The sequence below is a fragment of the Myzus persicae genome, unplaced genomic scaffold (assembly GCF_001856785.1).
Source record: "Myzus persicae strain clone G006 unplaced genomic scaffold, MPER_G0061.0, whole genome shotgun sequence".
Classification (NCBI taxonomy): domain Eukaryota; kingdom Metazoa; phylum Arthropoda; class Insecta; order Hemiptera; family Aphididae; genus Myzus; species Myzus persicae.
The window spans coordinates 349,667-371,953 of NW_019100714.1; the positions used below are offsets into that span (position 1 = coordinate 349,667).

A 22,287-nucleotide genomic window follows, 5' to 3' on the forward strand; every position below is an offset into this window, starting at 1 on the left:
TAACTTATTAAACTTGTTAATGCAGTCAAGATCTTTTTAAAAATTACAACCTAAGAGACTTTAATCGAAGGCGTCATGTCAGAGACGTGTCAACGACGAAGAACGTACAACCAAGCCACCTGAGACCCCATGGGACCAGGAAGGAGGAACGTCACGTACTGGCGCACTACGTTCGGCCGATCATACGATTGAACGTCGCCGCCACATCGCCGTCCCCCTCGTATCCTCCCCCGGCCACTTGCTTGAGTTGTGCCGTTCCCGAGTCTGTTTCCACCGAGTTTAGTAGCTGCTTGTTTAGATCAAGTGCCACCGATGGACAGCATTAAAATTTCGAAATCTAACGATTTGTATAATTGTATGATTTTTAAATCCCTTTAGAAGATTTCTTATCACATGACCAGACTAAATTAAAACACAATTGCATTAAATCGTGTTGATATTCATGACAGTTTAATCAAAGAAAAGTTTCGGAACCCAAATTTAAGATTGTATTTAAATACTGCCTGTAGTCTACAATAGTTTCAATATAAAAAAAACAGAAACAAAATATTTATTTAAGAATTTTGGTTGGCAATACTTTTAATTTTGACGAATATATTACATTGACCAGTGCAAGACACACCTCATTCACTTCGCACTGTATCTCTATAAATTATTGATAATATTTTATACATTTTTGGGAGAAGTCGTTCATAAACAATAATAAAATAATAAGCATTTAACAATCAAACTCAACTAACATAATAATAATTATTTTTAAAACAGAGCATTTTCCATGATTGAATACTTTATTTATTGGTTTTTTTAGTTCATGTTATTTTAACCATAATTCGTAAACTGGGTGATAAAAAAAGATTATTTCGAGTACTGGATTAATTATAATAGTGTGGTAGTAAAAAAATGATATAGCATTCAACATACATCTCATATAACATATTAAGGTTCAATTATGGTTATACTCTCAATGTACTCGACTCGATAAAACTGTATGTGAGATGTACATTTTTACTTGGTACGGTTTTTAAACTCTTCAATTTTTCACTTTAAAAATCGTAACACAAGTTTCATTCAGCTTTAATTAAACTTTAAAATTTCGTCAAAGTGAATACGTGATTGTAAAAACTACTAAGTTCAGGAACGTTAATTATACACACCCATCGAGTGTTCAAAATTCAAAAATTTCTGTTTGGCATTATAATATATTTATTGTCTTGTGATCAGCAAATTCATTTCTTTTGCAGTACAACATGGATTTGATGTCTGATCAAAAGGGAAAATTGGTAAATATATATATACTTACAAAGTATTTAAAAAACACGAGTATTTTTCAATTTTATGGGCCACACTATGAACACTTGTTATTTTTTGTTTAAATCCGTTTACAACCTGTCATTTTATCACGTTCGTTTTTTTTTTTTACATAAATATTATGTTTTTGGGCTGGATACAAGTTCTTTGTTTTTCTGACCAATTTTGAGTAAAATGTTGTTGTCATAAATACAAACATTTTATGTTGATTATTCTACGTATTCAAAAAAAAAATTCATTTGTTTTTAGAAATACCCCAAGTCTACATGGTTTATCGTGATCAATGAATTTTGTGAACGATTTACATTTTTTGGATTGAAAAGTGAGTCAGTAAAGTTGACTAACAAAATTTAAGGATGTAGTTTTATAATTGTAATAATTGATTAATAATCTGTTCAGCCGTTTTGATTTTGTACCTGACAAGAATATTGAAGTTTAACGGAGACCAGTCGACGATAATATATCACAGTTTCATATTTCTATCGTACTTCGTGCCAATGCCGTCCGCGATATTGGGAGACTCTTATTGGGGAAAATTTAAGTACGCTGTGTACATTTGGTTTCATGTTCTTCATAAATAATATGACTATCTGATGTTTTAAAGTTATGGTTTTCATGATATAATTTTTTAGAACAATTGTATATTTGTCAGCAATCTACGTACTGGGATGCATCGTGCTCACCGGCGCATCTATCGCAAATATGTTCAGCCTGGACGTTCAAAAGTTAGTCAACAACTATTTTTTAGTTTATCATATATGTAAATGCTTTGATAAGTTTCAAAAACACAAACATTTTTTATATAGAGTTCGTTTGTATTGGTGGGTTCCAGCATATATTTGTTTCTTAAAAAGTTTCCAACAAAATGTACACCACATATCCTTCGGTGATTTTAATTAAATTTATACAACTTGACTGGACACCGAATATTCTACGTACCTAGGTACATCAACTTAACTTCGCGTTGACCTAGTCAACAATACTCAGCCCATATCTAATAAAGTAAAGTATTCGTACTTATTTGCAAATACCCGACCACCCTTACGTTACGAACCGAGTAAAACCACACCACTAAAACTAGCCTTCAACACTCTTTAATAATACAATTCTACATTTATTCACCAACTGTTCTTATTCATTTCAGCAACCGCCAGTTGATTAATATCCGTTCAAGTTTAAAATATGCTTATGCCTACTTGAAAATTTAATAATATCGCATAAAGTACCAGTTGTTTAATAAGACGAGTCAAACCTGATTTTTTTTTAATATAAACCTAATTCCAATCCTAAATTTAAATCAAGTGTACTGCTTTACCTTTGCCATTGATTTATTTTAAAATATTGTCAAAAAAAGTTTTATTTTTCACAGAAATGTGTATGGAAATATAATTTTAGAACCAAAACGCAAATGTAGAACTAGTTAAAGGTCTAATAAAGGTTAAGGAATGATTTCTATGTTTATTTTAGTGTGATAATGAAATTTGAAATTATTTAATGTGCTACAATAATTAAGATTCACTATAATGTCACTTGCTACTGAACAGAGAGTAGTAATATAATTTACTTTTAATTTTAAGTCATATTACGTTACATCAAAAAATAACTAAAAACTTTGAGTAAGACTGACGTTTGTCCAATTCCTATAAGATAAATTATTTACCATCTCATATTTGCATACAAACATGTATGTTTATTTTTTGTTTTTAGAATCTTTGCTTTCCTCGGGTTATTTTTAATATCCATTGGTACAGGTGGTGTAAAACCGTGCAATTTTGCGCTTGGTGGAGATCAATTTCAATTGCCTCAACAAGAAAAATATTTACAATACTTCACCACCAAGTTCGCGTTGGCCGTATACATTGGATCGTTATTTTCAACGTTTTTGATGCCCGAATTGCGACACAGCATACATTGTTTTGGCAGAGACTCGTGTTTTCCGTTGGCTTTCGGTGTACCCACCATTATGATGTTTATAGCCATAGGTATTTATTGTGGATATTTATAAAAGTTATCATCCAGAGGGGTAATAATAAAACCCAAAATGTATCCTTAATTTAGGTATTTGTTCTTACTGTATGGTTCAAGAATAGATAAAAAATATCTACTTTAATCAGTGCTTGATTTTGGGGGGGGGGCATGGGGGGACAAAGTCCCCTATCTTTTTTAATTTTTCTTTAGCGTACAACTTCTATTTATTTGAAATGAAACGCTGTTTACTTAACATTTACTATAGTGAATTTGTAAATCCTCAGTTTTTCTGGTGCAAAATATACCTATATATCAGCCATAATATTTGTACATTTGAATCGACTATCAAAAAAAAATTGATTTTTAAATTGCTAGGTAAGAAATTGTATTATGCCCACATAAATATGAGCATAAATCTGTAATTATGCCACAGATACATTTTATGAATTAAATCTATATAAATCGCAATATAAATTATAATGCCACTGGATGATGTAATGACTCGTCTAATCTAAAATTATCATATAATTTATTATTAATACTATGTATATTTTGTAGAATAACTAGTTAATAATTTAATATTTAATGTCTAAAAAATATTAATTAATAAATAAATGTTTTTTCTTTTAAAATATTTTCGTATAATAAATGTAATGATTATTTGGGATTATGTGTGGCTGAAGGGGGGTGTGGGGGGCTTTTCCCCTCACGGTAATGTGACAGTTAATTTTGTGTGGAACGCTCGTTCATCAAACATCCGTTGAATCCCCCTTTATGTTTTTTTCCAAATCAAGCACTGACTTTAATATAACTTCCTCCTCCCCTACCACTTTAAAAATCACAATGCAATCACAAATTTTTCTCGATCACACTATTTCCACATAAAATACATCCATGGATTAATCTGAGTTACTGTAATATTCCGTTTCACATGCTGCAGTGATACTCATAGCTGGGAAAAACATGTACGTGAAAAAAAAACCGGAAAATAAAGTCTTAATCAGGACGTTTGGATGTATTTTTGTAAGTGTCGTTTAATCGTGTGGTGCTTTTAAAGACCAAAACCCGTTTTGGAAGTATCGACATCAATCACTTGTATCATATTTTGGATTTTAAGTGCGCACTTCAAGCGAAGATAACATCAACCGTTCCATGCAAAACTCACTGGTTGGATAACGCAAAAGGAAAGTACACAGAATCAGAGATATCTGACACGAGGTCTGTTCTAGACGTGATCTGCGTATTTACGGCATATCCAGTATTTTGGTCACTGTATGAACAACCGGTACATTAACTAATATATCGATAACTATTAAGAATTTACACGTCATAGGTGGTCAACTGTTAGGATTTCTGGATGGTAAGCTGTCCAGAAAAGCAATCCCTCTCCATCCACTTTGTATCCATGTACAATCCACTAACCTTGAAACCAATAAAAAAAAACCGATCTTTCAAATATTTTAATCTAATATTATAAATCAAATAACTAAATAATTAATTAACTATTAATATCTAACCAATCTAATCTTCGCCTATTCAAGGAACTATAAGACGGATCAATTTAACTCTATGACATAACATCCGTTTTACTATAGAGTTCAAGGTGGACGTTGCAAGCCATGCTGATGAACGGTCGCGTGGACTTCTTAGACTGGACAATCAAACCCGATCAAATTCAGATGCTAATACCATTATTTGGAGTAATTATTCTAATGATATTTGACGACGTTTTGTGTCCGATGTTTGCAGCTATAGGAATCCGGAAACCATTGCAAAAGCTAACCTTTTGCGGTGTCCTTGCGGTCATAGCATTTGTGTTCGCAGCTTTACTACAGTTTAAAATAGTTGTAAGACTATTTTTTGAATGCCTACAATTTTTTTTTTTTGCTCACTCCTGATAGTTTTTTTTTTAAGGGAAACACAACTGAAATTCCAGCTGGACAAGGTCGGTTAAACATCTATAATGGATTCGATTGCCATGTGTTCCTAAAATCGAATTCATTACAATTACAACACCAAATCGGCCCCCTAGAAATGTTCAACGTCAGTCATGTGGTTGTTTCTCAGAATGTCTCAGGAGAGGTCATCAGGATCACATTAGGTTTCGAATCAAAGTGCAATGTTGTGTCAGACAACTACGAGTTGAATACTACATTAACAATAATCGAAGGAAAAGTAAAGATTTTGATTTTATCTTTATACATATGTAGCTCTGTCCTGACTAGCAGAGAATCTACGCAGAGCTTAAACTTTAATGTAGATATTGACTTAGAATTCTCTCATTTTCGTTTTTTTCTTTATTTATAAATGTTGGCCATTTATTACTCGAGAAAGTAGGGTAAATGCTTTCAACAAATCATAGCATTTAAATAAATACCCAAATAAAAAAATTATAGCTTATAAAGTTATTACAAATACCCATGAAAGTTAAAGAAAATTCCGGGTAGGACAATTAGTAAAATATAAATTATTAATTAAAGATACATGAATATGATAAAATTTCATAATATTTTGAGAGTAAAATTCCTATAATTCATTATAAACTGTGTGGTTCATATAATTTGAAAAATTCAAAGTTTATAATTTTGTCAGTAAAGAAACCAGATGTTATTTTCTCTTTAAATAAGGGTTCAAGATTACCTAGTCATTGGCTTAGCTTTAGTTCTAAGTGTTTTTATAGTATATTAATATTTAATACTACTACTACTTTCTTTATAACATGCTTTCTATTTGTAAGTAATATAAGTAAATTTAAACTATTTTTTAAAGCATATTAAAAACATAATTATACATCAAATAATGATTAAAAAAGTATAAACAAACTAAGATTAATAACATCATCGTATTTTCTTGTTTTCTTTCATCATCGACTTTTGTAAAATTTTAAAATCAAACATTTGTATGATCGATGGTTTTTTAAATCATTTTAGGAGATTTCTTATCACTTGACCCGATTACATTCAAACAAAATTGCATTGAATCGTATTGGTATTCATGACAGTTTAATCAAAGAAAAGTTTGGGAACCCAAATTTAAGGTTAGTATTTAAATACTAACTGTAATCTACTATAGCTTCAATATTAAAAAAACAGAAACAAAATATTTATCTTAGAATTTTGATCGACAATACTTTTGATTTCGACGATGATATTACATTGAAAAGTGCAGAACACACCTCATTTACTTTGTACTCTATAGATCGGTTTCGGGGAATGGACTTTAATACCATAAAAGTCGGAAAGTAAGTATCCAATATTTTTATGTCACTACAGTTATTCTTGATATCTACAAATAATTTAATCTTAATATGTATATGATGATATCAAAAATAGATATAATGTATTTTACAACGGAAAAATGTTGCCCACATCGACTATGGATATAATACCAGCGACGTTTTATACACTTACTTTACAACGAAATGACAATAAAACGGTAACATTATAGGTTATTAGATCTGTGGATTATAATAAGTACCTTATAAACTATAAGTAAATTTAGGAAGTAAAACCTGTAACTATAACAAAAAAAATATTTATAGGATGTACGAATATTTACCAAAGACGAAGGAAACTACATTCACATTTTGTGGCAGCTTCCTCAATATTTGTGCATGAGTATAGCCGACGTCATATTCGCGATCACCGTTATAAAATTCGCATTTACTGAGGTATTTTTATTTTTAATTAGTGATATTAGTTAAAATGGATCATTTATTCATTTTTTTATTTATAATCAAGTAATCCTATTTTTGTAAGTAATATATTAAATTTTGTAAGATTCATATATTTAAATAATAAATTTATTTATAAAAATTTAAATGAATAGATTTTTGATAGATTTAACTGCCATGCCTTAACATATCACTTTTTTTCAAAAAATATTAAAATATACGTGCACAATTTTAATATCACATCATGTCACACTCGAATGCTTTTAAAAATATTAAATTATAGGTTTCAATTGTTCAATATTTAAATAAATACATAACTCATAATTTGTTTATAACTGATCTATGGTCTTAATGTTATATGAAATTTTTCAATATAGGCCCCAAAAAGCATGAAGTCGTTAGTAGCCGCTATTAATTTTTTGACACTGGCACTTGGAAATTTGTTGGTCGTTATAATTTCAACAATTTCATTTAAAAATCAGGTATACATTAAATATTAATTATTTTGTTTTAATAATTAATTCTTGACAGTTCATTTAATATTATAAATAATTTGTTCATGATTTAGGCAAATGAATTTCTACTTTACTCTGGTCTTATGCTTGCCGACACGTTATTGTTAGGTTATTTCAGTGTGGTTTATCGGAGTAAAAATACAAATATAACTAATCCAATAACACCGAACGAGAACAAAACGGAAGAAACTACTGTTGTCAACTGAATGCGATTTTATTCGACTAAACTGGCGACAAAACCAGATTTGAAGAATTATTTTTTGTAGTTCTAATTATGTTACGATACTAATAATATAAAATGTCGGTATTTTGAAATTCTATACACCTGGTATTTTATATTTAAAATTTTATCTTTTAATATATTTATGGTTATTCAATACAAACAAGCAAAAAAAAAGTATGATACATTAAAGTGTTTATGATATTTATTTTATTAAGACATTTGATTATTTTATGTAATTGAATAATCATTTGTAATAAGATATACTACAATAGTACTGCCGTACTTGTTAGTTGTTGGAGTGTTTTATTTTTTCTCAGTACATTATTTATGGTGTTTATTGATTTTGATTAACTACAACTATTTTCTTTGATTAATTCTGTATTATTACAAAATGTATATTACAGCTGTTGAGTAAATTGTTAGGCATCCATTTAAAATTATCGGCTAAGGTATACCGATTGAGTTATGATAATATTTAAAATAATTTATAAGTCAAGTTAATCTTTGAACGGTCGAGGTTGTAAAGCAATAAGCCAAGTCTACATGAGTCAAGAACATTAAGATGTAGACAATAAACACTGGCATTTTCGACAAATTATGTCTGTAATGTAAATGCCAATTTAATACTTATACATACCAAATATCAGTGATGGTCAAATGGTTTGAGGCTGACGGGTATAGATCCTCCCATGACCTTTTCTTTAATCATTAGTAGTATGGTAGGTGGTTTTTTTGTTTAAGATTGTAACGGTTGTTATGGTAGGTGGAAAACACGTGTAGGAGTGACAAGGCTTTTAACTACTATGAACTCGGGTAGTCACCCATCCCGGAGCTAATAGCTGTGGCCCTTACTCCCAGTCCCATTCCACGACTGGTAGAAGCCAACGCGCCACGCAAAGCCACAATATTTTATATTTAAAATTCAATTTGTTAGTATATTTATGGGCTATTGTTCAATATAAACAAGCTAAAAAACTTTATAATAATATAGGCACATAAGATATTAAGATCCATAGATTTTTAGTAAATATATTAGTATACTTTGATTCAGTTAAATCCATCGAGAAAAAGATGATAACGATGATTTTACAGTAACGTGTTTTTTTTATCTGTGTTTGTTTGTGTGCAAGGTAAGTAATCGAAGTATTTCTTTAATTTTCAACTTTAGTGTCCTTTCTGGTAGGAAAGTAAGTCTAGTTTATGCATCCTGGAGGTTGAAATTCCCAGTTTAGTTTTCGAACGCACTGAAAAGCACAGAAAAATCCCTAAGGAAAAACCACAGTTAGCACACAAAATCGTATTATAACCCTAAAAAAAATTACAGTATAAAATTTTCACGGAATAAAAGATTTTTTAGGCATATTATGTTTGTCTACCTTTAAGTGACCTTAAAAAGAAAAATATATCTACTGGAAAGTCAAATTAAATTTTTATAGCATTTGAAGTTCAAATGTTTACGACATTGAACATTTACTCGATTTCTCATGAAACGATTTTCTTATTTTGGTGTACTTTAAAAATAAATATCCGTAAATCCATACTTGTAATTTACTCCAAATTTTTTATCATTTTTTCAAAATACTTTGACCTGTTTGAGCTGTTTACAAACATTTTAAATTTACTATTTTTTTCTATTAATTACAACAAAATTTTATTTGTTAGGTCAAAAATCTTGAAAGTTCAAATACTAGTCTTCTCTTACATTGTTACAATATCAATTCAAAAATATTATAAATACACAATCACAATTATTTTTATAAGCATTTAAAATTAAAAATGTATCAAATTAGAAAGTGGCAAATTATTTTGTAGTTTCAAATTCATAAAATGTTCAATTTTTATAACTAAGGCATTGAAAATATAAAACAATGTTCATAGTTTATGGTTTGGGGTTCATAATACAACCAAAAAATTTAAAGAAAATATGTGTAACTTAGTATTTTTACAATCATTTTAAGTTCAAATTTCGACTAAATCAATTATTTAAAGGAAGAGTAATAATTTTAGTTATTTTGGAAACCAACGAAATCAATAATTCAGCTATTGTATAGCTTGAAAGTTAATGTATTGTAATATTAAGTGTATAATTATGTATTTTTATCATAACATTAGAATTATTTGAAAAAATTTTCAATTTCCATTTTATATTTTGACTAAAATTATTTTAAATAGCTACGTATTTCGTATTTTTATAGTTTTTATTTAAAATACTTTTTCTTGAGTATTTTGTATTTTGTATTTCAAAAGATATGTGTTTTATACTTTTGTGCATCCGCACAAGGTATATATAAGTACAGTTGAGTAAGATTTTACATAATACTCATTTCTGATTCATTATATGTTTTTTTTCTTTATCCTAAATTGATTTAAAACAATTATTACATTAGATCATTTTTATTTTATGGGGTTAAAACTATTTTAAGTCTACGGATAATATCGTTTTCTATTTTGATAGTTTTAGTCTTATTATATTATTTTTACCAGTTAAAATACTAGTATCCGTGGATCTAGAAAAAAAAATTGTTTTGATGGTGTCATAATAATAAACGTTCAACAATAATCACTTATGGTTTTGGTTTATTTTGTATATTGATAACTTTATTTGAACTAATAGATTGTTACATTTTTTTGGAAACCAGCTATAAACATCTAAACAATAAACATACAGTTATACACATATTATAGGTACAACAAAAATGTAGATATTATACAGACACCACGTACTTCACACTTATAAACAGTTTATCAACAAATAATTTTGAGTTTTTGACATTTAATTAGTAATTACCATCTAATTCGTTATAAATATGTCATCTATATTAAAATACAAAATAATAATAAAAATACCTTTAACATATTATATTTATATTATATAAGTATCTACTATAGGTACGTTATTTCTAATTTTCTTGTTACTCCGTCGATGTAGAATTTCACGAAGAACATAATTTATTGTAATTATAGTCTACTAATACATTACTGCGGTCTGCGACACGTTTAGTATGCGTTCTTCAATCATTTATCCATACTGTCAACGCTGTAAATGTAATAATTGAATTATGGTTCAAAAATATTATATTTGTAACATGCAGTTGGACTGATCAGTTCGCTGCATATATGTATATATATTATATACACAATATTATATATTTAATCTATGACATTAGTGTAAGTCCGTTTAATGTGAAACTGCCTATAATTACTCAGTTTCGGTCCCTCAGACATTTTGTGATTTAAAGAATTCTTATTTCTGTTTACATTTTTAAGTTTTTTTTCCAAATTTAATTTTTTTTTTTTCATCGTAGTGAAATTTAGAAATGTAGTTGTTTTTAATATAACTTGAGCTTTTTTAAAATTAAAATTTAAAGCAAAATCTGTTTTTTTCAATCACAATGTAAAAATTCTAATCTCAATTATTGAACGAATATCATTTGTAAACATTTCTCGACATCGATAATCACAAAAATTAAGATTCTAATCTATAAAGAGTGCGGCACTATATTCTGTAGGAGCCACTCCTTTATTTTTTTTATACTCACTCCATTTGTCACCGTAAACTATTGGACAAGAGCCGTACTGTGCAAATTGTAATAATTCTTCTACCGGTGAGAAAGTGTCCATCGTATTGTGTATGACTAGTGCTGAGCCTTTAGTGCTTGGCACACGTACTTCTATATCGGGCAACACCGTGGCACCTCCTTCTGGCACGTCGTCCATCTAAATTTGAAAATAATAATATTAAAAGCGAGAGCTGATTTTTTAATACATTTCCGTATGCATCAATAAGTAGGTAATTGTGTCAATTATTAAAGCTAACTTGGTTATTGGTTCGTTTTAAATTTGAGGTAATAATGTTAAAACACAACTACACAAGGCAATAGTGATAAATATGTCTAGTAATACTTAAGGTTAAGTTGAAAAAATATGAATTACCTATTGCAATATAAAAGAGTCTCTTGTCACCAAAAAGTAATTTTCTAAGTAAGTTTATCAATTCATGTATTTTTAAACACATTTTTTTGTACATTCCAAAGCAGAATATTTTTTTATACCATTTAGGCCCGAATATTGGTTCCCTTAAAACTTATAAAAATGCCCTAAAAATGTTTATATGTTACTGACTTAAATAATTATAGAACACTCATTAAACTATTAAAGTTAATCAAATTATTCATTGATTTTAAAATTAAAAATTACAGTTTATAAATAATTGATTTTGATTTAAATTCAAATTTCAAAACTGGTTTCAATCTAGAAAACAATTACCTGAACATTTTGTTTGAAGTATTTTTCGTAATAGGTATAAGAAAAATTTAATTATTTGATTTATGAATAATAATAAATGAAAATGTATTAAAAAATAATTAAATCATAATCTATATCTCAGCTATGAAATAAAAGTAAAAAATGCCCTAAAACGTAAAAATATGTCCTAAAAAGTCAAAAGTCACAAAAATATCTTTAAAAACGCAATAAATTTCAATAAAAATACAAAAATAATAGTTACTTAGGTATTTAGATTCGTACAAATTTTAAGCTAGGAAAGCATAGTTAATGATGTTCCAAAAAAAGATACAAGTCTTCAACACTCGGATCCTAAAGGTCATAACTATGTTTTGATTATATACCTAATTTAATAAAAAGCACAATGATACATTACATGTATAATGACTATGGCGTCTCTTCCTTTGCTGTTGATCAAATGGTCATCGTCTATGTATTCAGAGTGCGGTAAGTAATGTCCGCCGATACCGTAATTAGTAACAACGTATTTGTCCACAATTTTTGTCGTGGGCTTTGAAGAAATCTGAGCAAGTCTATGGTGAATTGTCTCAAATACTGGATCATTGTGTTCCCTAAACGATGCCACTTTTCTAAGGGATATATCTTCGTTTGTATCGATCGACAATCTTTCCAGCTAAAAAATAATAAGCAGAATATATAACCATATTTATATTAATATTATGACTATATAATGTCCGATAAAGCATCATAATATGTAGGTCATATTAAATTATTTGTGATGTTCAATAATTTACTAAATAAATGATTAAGAGAAAGCTACGTGTCTACCCATATGCGTATAATACTATTATGTTGTCTCCGTCTTACAAACGTACGGCGTTGAAAAATTGTTATTTCCCTAAAATATCTAATGAATAGAATTATTTTTTAAGTCCTGCTTTCAAAGTTGTATGCCTACTACATGGACATAAAATTAAATTAATTTGTAAAATTAATTATTGGTCTCTAATAAATGTTTTATGCCTATGGTCTTTCTGGCAAGTACTTATAAGTTATAACGCACCCCCCTATCCGTAGAATTGACCTGAAAACGCCCCTCAAAGGTAGTTAAGAATTATACAATATTTAAAAGCTGTCACGTATACATTCAATCCGACTATAATCTATGTACAATAAATGCATAGGCCATTAGCCATATATTGTTTTATTAATATATTTATATATATATAGGTATAGTAGGTACCAATACCTACATACTTTACCTTAGGTTTAGCCAATTCTTTTATTTTCTTTATTTCGTCGTCGAACAGAACGTTATGATACAGCATCATGCTTGGTATTACAGATACAATTTCTTCACGTAATGGACCAATCATCAAATATTTACGACCTCCATGATAATAACGACATTTCAATTCAAAGTATTTGAAATCCATTGTATTCAGACACGCAGTTTTGAAATCACTGACTTCTTCCTCTGAATCTAGTTTCTATAAGAATTTTACACATTGTTTATTTGATTGCGATTGAAAATTCATGAACTGTCATATAATATTAATCCAAGGCCCCCTGGTCTTTCAGGAAAACACGATAATTTGAAAGTACCTATAGTGCGTCGGATGAAATATAGAATAGCCAGTAGGACATAGGCGACCCGTAGTATCTGTATTAACACAATTAATTGTTAATTGTAGGTAATCAATAATCATGACCTGGTGGGTCGGTTCACAAAGAGCAGTTGCCGTTAAAGCGTTTAACGAAATGATTACGTTAGGTTAGGTTTGTAATAGTTACGTACAGAGGGACATTATCTTACGATATTAATATCAAGACATGAATTTGTTTTTTAAAACTACCATATGAAACAAAAAAACAATGAGATTTTTAACCTTTTTTTCGGACTGGGGGTCAGTGTGATAATGCTATGTGCCTGTAGTATATACACGTCATATAAATTATATTGAACATTGCTATTTTTTAATATACATATTAGTCATAACCAAGATATCAGTATCTCATATAACATATTATAACGTTGTAATATTATATTTACTTGAAGTGAATACGAGTAGAACTTTTTATCTTGATCGTAGGCCGTGTTGCGCTTAAAAACGGTCTTTCCGACCCATATTGTGAACTGCATATTCAGGATATTATCGTTAGTTTCGTTAGTTTCTTCGATATACTTGTTTAATATATCCAACGCACGGTCAATGTTACCTAAATTTGTTTCAGTACGATAATAATGTGCCACATTTACTATGTCTGCCTACAATAATCAATTGTTATAGTTCCCATAATTCACTAACCATTACAACTCACTACAGTATAGGTACCATATGCCCATATAACTTATAAGTATTAAGTGTACGTGTATATTATATAAGTACTTACCAACTAAGTAACTCGACCAGGCAAATTTTGTTATGAATGTGCTGTAATCAACTTTTAATTCATTACCCTCTTTATTGTTTTTATCGTAGACTTCGACAAACCACCAGTATGCACAATGATATTCGGCATTATCGTAACACAAAGATGCCATATCATAGCAATCGTTAACTAGAATAAATAAATCTAATTAATACATTATAAATTTATAACGTCTATACATTAACAGGTAGGTATTAATCATTACAGCAAAATGGCTTTCGGTATTGAATATTAACAGGTATAGCCAAGGTACATGGTGGTTTTTATTTTTAAATTTCGATCGTTGGTTGTCTGTGAGCATAATATAATATATGGGAACATTTTGATTTCGAATTATTTTGCTCGTCGAGAAATTAAATATTTTAGTCAAGTCTTGCGTAAATATTTAATTACGACAGAATAATTTTTTTTAATATGATAACTATTATATTTAATTTAAACATTTTGAAGGACAAAATATTATGATAAACTTGCATATTATACGAGTATACTTTCCTATCTACCTTGTCCAAACTCAGCTTATTCTAGATCATTTTTTTGACATACCAAAGTCAGATCAGGCGTTATATTGTGGCATTATGACCAACACACATAATACGTAATATATACTTTTACAATTTAGTTTTATTCATACACTTCAGCCTATTTTTTTACACAATAATGGTGCCACTCACTTATACTATAATATTATAAACACGCAAATGTTTAATAGTTCATTGCAGTATTATTACCATCAAACGGTTTAGTTGGGTGGCCACCAATGTTTCCATTCGATATTTCGTGAGCATCAAGTTCGTAGATAATCTGTAACCTCCTTATAGCTTTTAATCCACTGACAATGTTATCATAGGTCACTGATTTATCTTTGAATTCCCCTAAAACAGTAAAAAATATGCTTATAATTATACTGTACACACGAGGAAAACTCAATAGACGGAAATAAAACAAATTTTTAAAAAAATAAATTTTAACTAAAATCGATAATATTTGAATTTACCGATCACAGTTGTTTGTGCAGTTTTGTTTTTTAATGTTTCCCAATCACTTTTAATTCGTAGAATGGTTTTGAACGCATTTATGGAGCTCTCCGTGTACGACTCTGCGAGCTCTTTTTCGTTTTGTTTCTTTCGTTGCTCTATAAACCTGAACATTTTTCAAACTTAAATTTTTTTTAAATATATTATTCTTCTTTTTAGTTCAATTTGTGATTACCTTCTAATGTTTTCTAATCTATTATACTCATTTTGTATGTACTTTTCCGTTGCAATTATATGTTCGACTTCCAAGTTGAACAGTTCGTAGACCGAAGACAACGAGTAATGCCAATTGTTGCCGTGGCACAAGTTAAAGTGAATTAAATATAAAACAATAATAATTTTCTGTAAACTATACATTATATCCATCAGTGAAAACTACTGTGATCACGTACACAATACATCAACTAGTAATTATATATCTAACAAACACACACTACAGGTTTATAACGTTTCATGATTTTAAAACCATGCATGTAAATAAATCTATGAACTATTTGGTTAGGTGTTTATTCGCAGCGAAATGTAATTTATCTGGGTTAAGTAGGTACTAAATTATCCGTTAGAAATGTATATTGTAGTGATAACTATAGTGTAGCCTATTTGAATTTTTTTAAATGTATAGTAGGTACACTATAATATAATATTAGGTGCAGTCGTACAGATATATTATTATAATGAAATAACAAATATTATGAACATACAAGAGTAAAATAATTACAATTGTTTATTCAGTTAGGTATGTAATTAGTATTTAGTATAAATGACACAGTGGCTTCGAAAACACAAATTACAAATTAAATACATTGTGATACGGAAAGAGCTAAAAAGAGTGTTGTAGCCTCTACCTTTTTGTAAGGGTTAGGTCTAGGGACTAGGGTATTTTGATAAAATTACTAAATTATGATACCTATATGAAAATACGTCGTGTATCTGATCATTTTTTGGGAGGCTAAACTATACTTAGCATTTTAAAGTGTTTTCTTGGCCCCCTATTCGCCTAATTTGAGCTTATGACTTACTTGGTGTAATCAGACTTGAAAAAATTCAAAATTGTATCAAAAAACAAGCTTTTTTGACTAGATAGTAGGAACTTTCGTCTAACAAAAAAATAATTGTATCATTCGAATCACATTTATCACATGGATTTAACATTTTAACATAATATATTATACATAATGTACCTAATACAAAATGTGAAAAATATGATATATGTAATACATAATGCAGATAAAGGTATACGTACAATGTTTAGTAATTAAATTTATTTCTATACTTTAAATTACTTAGACGACATTATGAAATTAGTAAAAGTACACAGGTATAGGTGTATAAATTTAATTTACAGTATGTATGAATAATAAGTACCTACATGTACCCAATATATTTGTTATTCCAGTTAAACTAAATATATACTTAACAAAATAAACAATATTTCTAAACTACGTTTATTATTTTATTATCTCGCCAATTGTATGTTAACGGTTGTCCTTCTTCGAATACTACCTTTGTCATAACTAAAATGTATAAAAAAAAACATTAGTTATAAACTATTGAATTGAGGGTATAGTTCAACAGCAAAATTAATTTTTATATTTCCTATTCCATGACATTTTTAATCAAAAACAAATTTTTTTTTATAAATAATATATTATATTATATGTGTATATTGTTGCTAATTTGTTTGAAACTACCCAATTAGATGGTATATTCTTTGGTGTATGTTTCTGCATAATTTTTTTTTCATCCAACAGTAATTTGTACTATATTTACTAACCTATCCATATTATGAAATTACTCACTCCATTTATTTCCTTTTATCACAGGACAACCTCCATGATAAGTGCCACTATTTACAGAACCATTATTCAAATATAAGTTTGTAAAAACTAAAGCCGTTCCTTTACGACAATGTGCAACATAGTTTAAATTTGGAAATACAGTATACCCATCATCTGGGACGTCAGTCATCTATAAGATAAGAAAAGAAATTGTTGTCAATGTGTATAGTGTTTAATATTTGATCGGATAAATGATGATAAATAACGAACATAGAATAGTGTGGTGACCAATCTGTTACCGTTCAACTTAGGGCCCTAAAAAAAAAAATGTAAATCCTACAAACATCGTAATTAAACGGAACAATATATTTATGTATGGTGTGGTCGTGTGGATATACCTAAGTGGTATTATATTAAGTAATAAACAACATTTTAATTTAGAACACGGTAAAAGTATGGTTCAAAACATGTGATTCAGAAATGTACAATATAATTTTAATGGTGGCGTTGCTTGTATGGGTATTTCACCAGATTGAAAAACCTGAACAAAATATAAGAGTGGCTATACCAGGTAACTAGTTAGTTATTATAATTAAATATCAACTTCGAAGGTACTTATGTAACAAAAAATCACTTACATCTATAAATGCATCCAAGTGCACAGTGAAATGACCACCTAAGCCGTAATTTACCGTTTGAAATCCTTCGGCCGTCTTGGTGGAATACTCAGTGATGCATTCAATACGTTCGTTAAGCTTACCAAACAGCTTCGGGTTCGAATTTTCCAAAAACCATTTCAGCTGACCCAGGCGTCGGTCGTCAAACAAAGTAACCTTACCGTCTAAGTAATATGCTGCGTCGGACAACTGTGGAGTGAAACATAATAATTTAAAATTATAATTTCTGAGGCTCTAGTAAGTCAATAATTGTTATATGTATGTATAACTGTATAATTTATGTTATAAAGTACTATTGAAATTCTGTTTGGATATTTTTAGTCAATCGGTGTTGCAAAATAACTTAAAACGATTCTCAATCGTGCACAAAGTTTAAATTGTAAACAATACAATAATAATTTAAGCATCTTTATGCATTTTATTCGAAATCTGTTTTTATTAGTTGATTTTAATCGCTGAGATAACTTATACTGTGTTTGTATTTATAACACCATTTTAAAACATATGTAGATAAATACTTAATTGTACCTATAAATTTCATTAAACTTAGATAGAAAACAAAAAATATAGGTACAATTTACTATTTGTACATTTGTTATTTTATTGAAGGTGTGTTATAAATAATAATATCTGCTGCTGTGATTATATTATGTTGTTCGAATTATGGAGTTATAGATTTAAACTTATAAAGTGGGCCTCTCTCTCTCTCTCTCTCTCTCTTCCCCTTTCTCTCTTCTACCTCAAGACTACATCATCTATAACTAGGGTTACCATACGTCCGGATTTCGTCCGGACAGTCCGGATTTCAAACACCAGTCCGGATTGGCGTCCGGATTTGAAAAATGTCCGGATTTTATAAAGGTAACCGTTTAACGTGGTTATATTGATACAAAAAGTTATGTTTGGTGACAGATTTCCGGGTTCACTCTGTATAAATTAATAATATCTAATTTCTATTTATTAGTATAAGTTAATTAATTATTATAACATGTTTAACCTAATAACTCTTATGTAGACGTTTTATTTATAGATTTAAATAAAATTGTATTAATGAAAGAACAATACTGTTTAACTTTAATTTTACACCCCCTCCCCCGGAAACGGAACTGATGTCCGGATTTGGTCTAAAAACATTATGGCAACCCTATCTATAACACTTTTTAAAATTAATTTTTACCACACGGTTATCACTGAGTTTTAGTAGCATCTCCATAATATTTTCCATTTGGTCAACTGAACATCTTCACAAAGTCTTCTAAGATACAACTTCTAACCTAACCTGTATTATACTACTACAACAATATGTACCATCACTTATTACTGTATATTAGTAGATGCCGAAATATTTTTGACATATATTGGGTGTTACCCCTATTTAATCATAATTATTAATGGCATCTGGACACGTGTCTATACTCAATATAGTCATACAGTGTATATCTAATTTAGTTAAATGATTTACTTACATCATTCGAAGCCATATCAGTAATCGTTTTAATCTCTTCGTCGTAGATAATGTCATGATAGAGTTTTACGTTCGGATCGCTGCTGATATCTTCTTCTTTGAAAGGCATTAACATTCTATACGGAGAATTTTTTGTTTGATAACGGCATTTAGAATCACACGTTAAGGGTCGCACAGATTTGCCTGTCCTGCATAAATTGTGGAAACGTCTTACTAGATTGAATTGTTCATAATCCTAAAACCGAAATTCTATATTTAATAATATAACAGTTGAGAAATATACATGTCATATAAGTGTTTATACAACCAACTAGCGAACATCAAATATCATATTATATACGAGTACCTAGTTAATATAGCTTTAATCATTCAAAATTCTTACATCATATGTGTCATATATATCTGCAGATTGTGCACTGATATCGCGAATGTTTAATGCCTTTGCCATTAGAGAAAAATATGCAGAATGCTTAGTGTTTTCTGAAAGATTCAGATTACTAAAATCCGATAGAGTTTCTAAACTAAATCCTAAAAAAAAAGATACTTCATTAATTACCTTCCAATGTGGCCTGTATAGCTTATTAAGTATGTATAAGTGTAATGTGTATTAGTATGTATTTATATGTTTTTTTTTTGTTCTTTTTTAAAAGCCATCTGTTAAATAATCGAACAATAGACTTAAAATATGGTAATAAATAAAAAAAACAAAATATGACATAGAATAACTAGTGAAGAAGCCTCCCAGGGGAGATATAGGTACTTTATTTGGTACTACTGTATATTTTTTGATGCGTCTGTTTAGATAGATTGAAGTCACAAAAATCCGAGTTTATAGTTCAATTGAAATTTGAGATTATGATGGAATGGAAGGTGGTTTTTTTGTTGATATAAGATAGTTGGGTTTGAATTTTAGGATAGTATAACTAGAATGATGCTGAGAAAGATGGACATAATTTCTCGATTTTAAATTGGCAGTTTGAGTTCCTGCATATACTTGTGTATGTTTCCACTTCATACATTTATATATTCATATTACCTGCACATTATATACTGAATACTTATTTATTTGTATGAATAGTTGTATTATTACACAGTGACTGTGTAGGTATACCTGTGGCCATTGATGCTGATCTTGTATAATAATTCAATCTGTCTATATCTACACATTTTGGACGATCGATCAACCATTTATTATAAGCTTGAACAGCCCAATCTATTACACTGTAAGTGTCATATTCTTCGAAACTATATTTAGACATTATATAACATTCGCAAGCTAAAAATTAAAATAAAAAACGTTGATAATCGTTAAAAGTTATGGTCCGATGTGGCAAGTATTTTATAATATGTTAAATATATTACCTATTACAAATTCGTAATAGCAGATCAGTCGCATAGAACTTACCGTCCATTGGGTCTCCGATGATCCGATCCTTATATCTACCAGCAGCCATGTCGGACGCAGGAATCAAGTACACTTTTTGAATCCTTCTTAGAGATCGATAAGCTGATTTCACATTAAATTCGCTAATTTCTTGCTGCTCGTCAAATTGTTTAATGACTGTGTTTTTCGTAATCAACATTAACTTATCAATAGGACACAATGTGGTAGTTCGGTACATTGAATTTTAAAACAAATGAGCATAATTACCATTCACTGAAATTGTATTATTCATCAATCTCTTTATTTTTGATAAGTTATTGTACACCCGTGACATCAATTTCAAACTATCGACTTGACTAAGTATTAAGGTACGTTTCATATATGCATAATCTATGTACCAATCAAAAATTGGAATTATAAGACTAAAAAACAAATTGAATAAATATCACAATATGTAGTTACATTATATTATATGTATATTATAAAATGTTATTCAAATTAAGCAGCACCTATACAATAAAGTAACTATAACGGATAAGAGCGATTTTAATGCTGTAGCCCTTTTCTGATTACATTAATGGCACGTATTAATTATGGGTTAGGTTCGCATGATAATAATTTTAGAAGTTGTTATTTATTTATCTTTTCATTTACAAATAAGTAAAAATATAAATCTATTTAATTTTGTTTTTAAAAATGTCACCTCTCCAATTCATGTAATCTCTCTGTTTCCAGTTCCAAATATTTTTTGACCAAGGCAAACTGTTCATCTTGTAGGTTATAGAGATGCCTTAATATTATTTGCGACGAATGCCAATTTATTCCATTTGCAAGAGGGCATGTGAAAATGAAAAACACTAAATATCTTAACATATTTTTTTTGTTGCATGTGTTCACTCTATATTTTAAGTATAAATGTATATTATAAAACTCGGAGGTGCGTTAAATAAATGTGAATGTATATTTTTTATTTTTACGGGACCATTATTAAGTAAACAAAATAATATTTTATATTGTGGACAAATGGATATAATAATTACACGCACATAAAAAAGCCGGTTGATTTATTTGAAACCATAATATTATACATATATCTACATACATGTCTATTATTATTTATACAACGTAACTTTTATATTGTATACAGCTTAAATTCCACAAAAATGTGCGTAATATTATTAATTATGTTGCAGGCATATATGAACAATTTTTTTTTGTTAGGAGGACATGTATGAAAAGTTTAAAACCATGTTATTTCTACCGGATTTATTTGATATGGTAACTCGGTTGGTATACGTAGATAGCGGTGTGTACTAATTGAGTCCCCGTACCTGAACGGAAAAAATTAATATACTAATTGAGTCCCGGGTACAAACGAGACATATACTAATTGAGTCCGAGGTTAGGAAACTAATTGTATACGAATTGAGTCCGAGGATTATTTTGAGTAAAAAATAAAATGACCATCCAAACAAAGAGAAAATTATGCCGCGCGTCAAAAGCCGCTCCACACGGATATACCTATATATTCATATTATATTATTGAAACTTTGTCCAAAAGTAAACAAAATACCAATGGTA

At 29.1% G+C, this 22,287-nt stretch overlaps 3 protein-coding genes across 5 annotated transcripts; 1 reads left to right on the forward strand and 2 right to left on the reverse strand.

Annotated features, from left to right (window-relative positions):
• Positions 1-885: 885 nt before the first annotated feature.
• LOC111042608 (peptide transporter family 1-like) lies at positions 886-7,784 on the forward strand. Of its 2 annotated transcripts, XM_022327270.1 has the most exons (15): positions 897-1,280; positions 1,558-1,630; positions 1,708-1,849; positions 1,941-2,033; positions 3,016-3,290; positions 4,217-4,299; positions 4,394-4,561; positions 4,872-5,123; positions 5,191-5,451; positions 6,207-6,313; positions 6,389-6,517; positions 6,609-6,711; positions 6,818-6,946; positions 7,327-7,431; positions 7,518-7,784. In XM_022327270.1, exons 1-15 carry the CDS (start codon positions 1,248-1,250, stop codon positions 7,668-7,670), a joined length of 2,106 nt encoding a protein of 701 aa, XP_022182962.1. In that variant the 5' UTR covers positions 897-1,247; the 3' UTR covers positions 7,671-7,784. The 2 variants fall into 2 exon arrangements, with proteins under 2 accessions (XP_022182963.1, XP_022182962.1); XM_022327271.1 differs by lacking the exons at positions 7,327-7,431; positions 7,518-7,784 and having other exon boundaries at positions 886-1,280; positions 6,609-6,723; positions 6,818-6,921.
• Positions 7,785-10,247: 2,463 nt separating this feature from the next.
• On the reverse strand, positions 10,248-16,066 carry LOC111042611 (prolyl 4-hydroxylase subunit alpha-2-like). 2 transcript variants are annotated; one of them, XM_022327276.1, is made up of 9 exons: positions 15,578-16,066; positions 15,363-15,508; positions 15,097-15,240; positions 14,327-14,494; positions 13,986-14,152; positions 13,195-13,422; positions 12,348-12,605; positions 11,227-11,404; positions 10,248-10,724 (listed from the first exon to the last, which is right to left on the reverse strand). In XM_022327276.1, exons 1-9 carry the CDS (start codon positions 15,766-15,768, stop codon positions 10,699-10,701), a joined length of 1,506 nt encoding a protein of 501 aa, XP_022182968.1. In that variant the 5' UTR covers positions 15,769-16,066; the 3' UTR covers positions 10,248-10,698. The 2 variants fall into 2 exon arrangements, with proteins under 2 accessions (XP_022182968.1, XP_022182969.1); XM_022327277.1 differs by having other exon boundaries at positions 15,363-15,524; positions 15,578-15,688.
• A 581-nt stretch (positions 16,067-16,647) lies between these two features.
• Positions 16,648-21,656, reverse strand: LOC111042610 (prolyl 4-hydroxylase subunit alpha-1-like). Its single transcript, XM_022327275.1, has 10 exons — positions 21,410-21,656; positions 20,974-21,128; positions 20,728-20,883; positions 20,434-20,598; positions 19,705-19,850; positions 19,324-19,557; positions 17,819-18,046; positions 17,451-17,495; positions 17,202-17,370; positions 16,648-16,916 (listed from the first exon to the last, which is right to left on the reverse strand). The coding sequence occupies exons 1-10, from the start codon at positions 21,577-21,579 to the stop codon at positions 16,837-16,839; spliced, it is 1,548 nt and encodes a 515-aa protein (XP_022182967.1). The 5' UTR covers positions 21,580-21,656; the 3' UTR covers positions 16,648-16,836.
• Between the last annotated feature and the right edge of the window lie 631 nt (positions 21,657-22,287).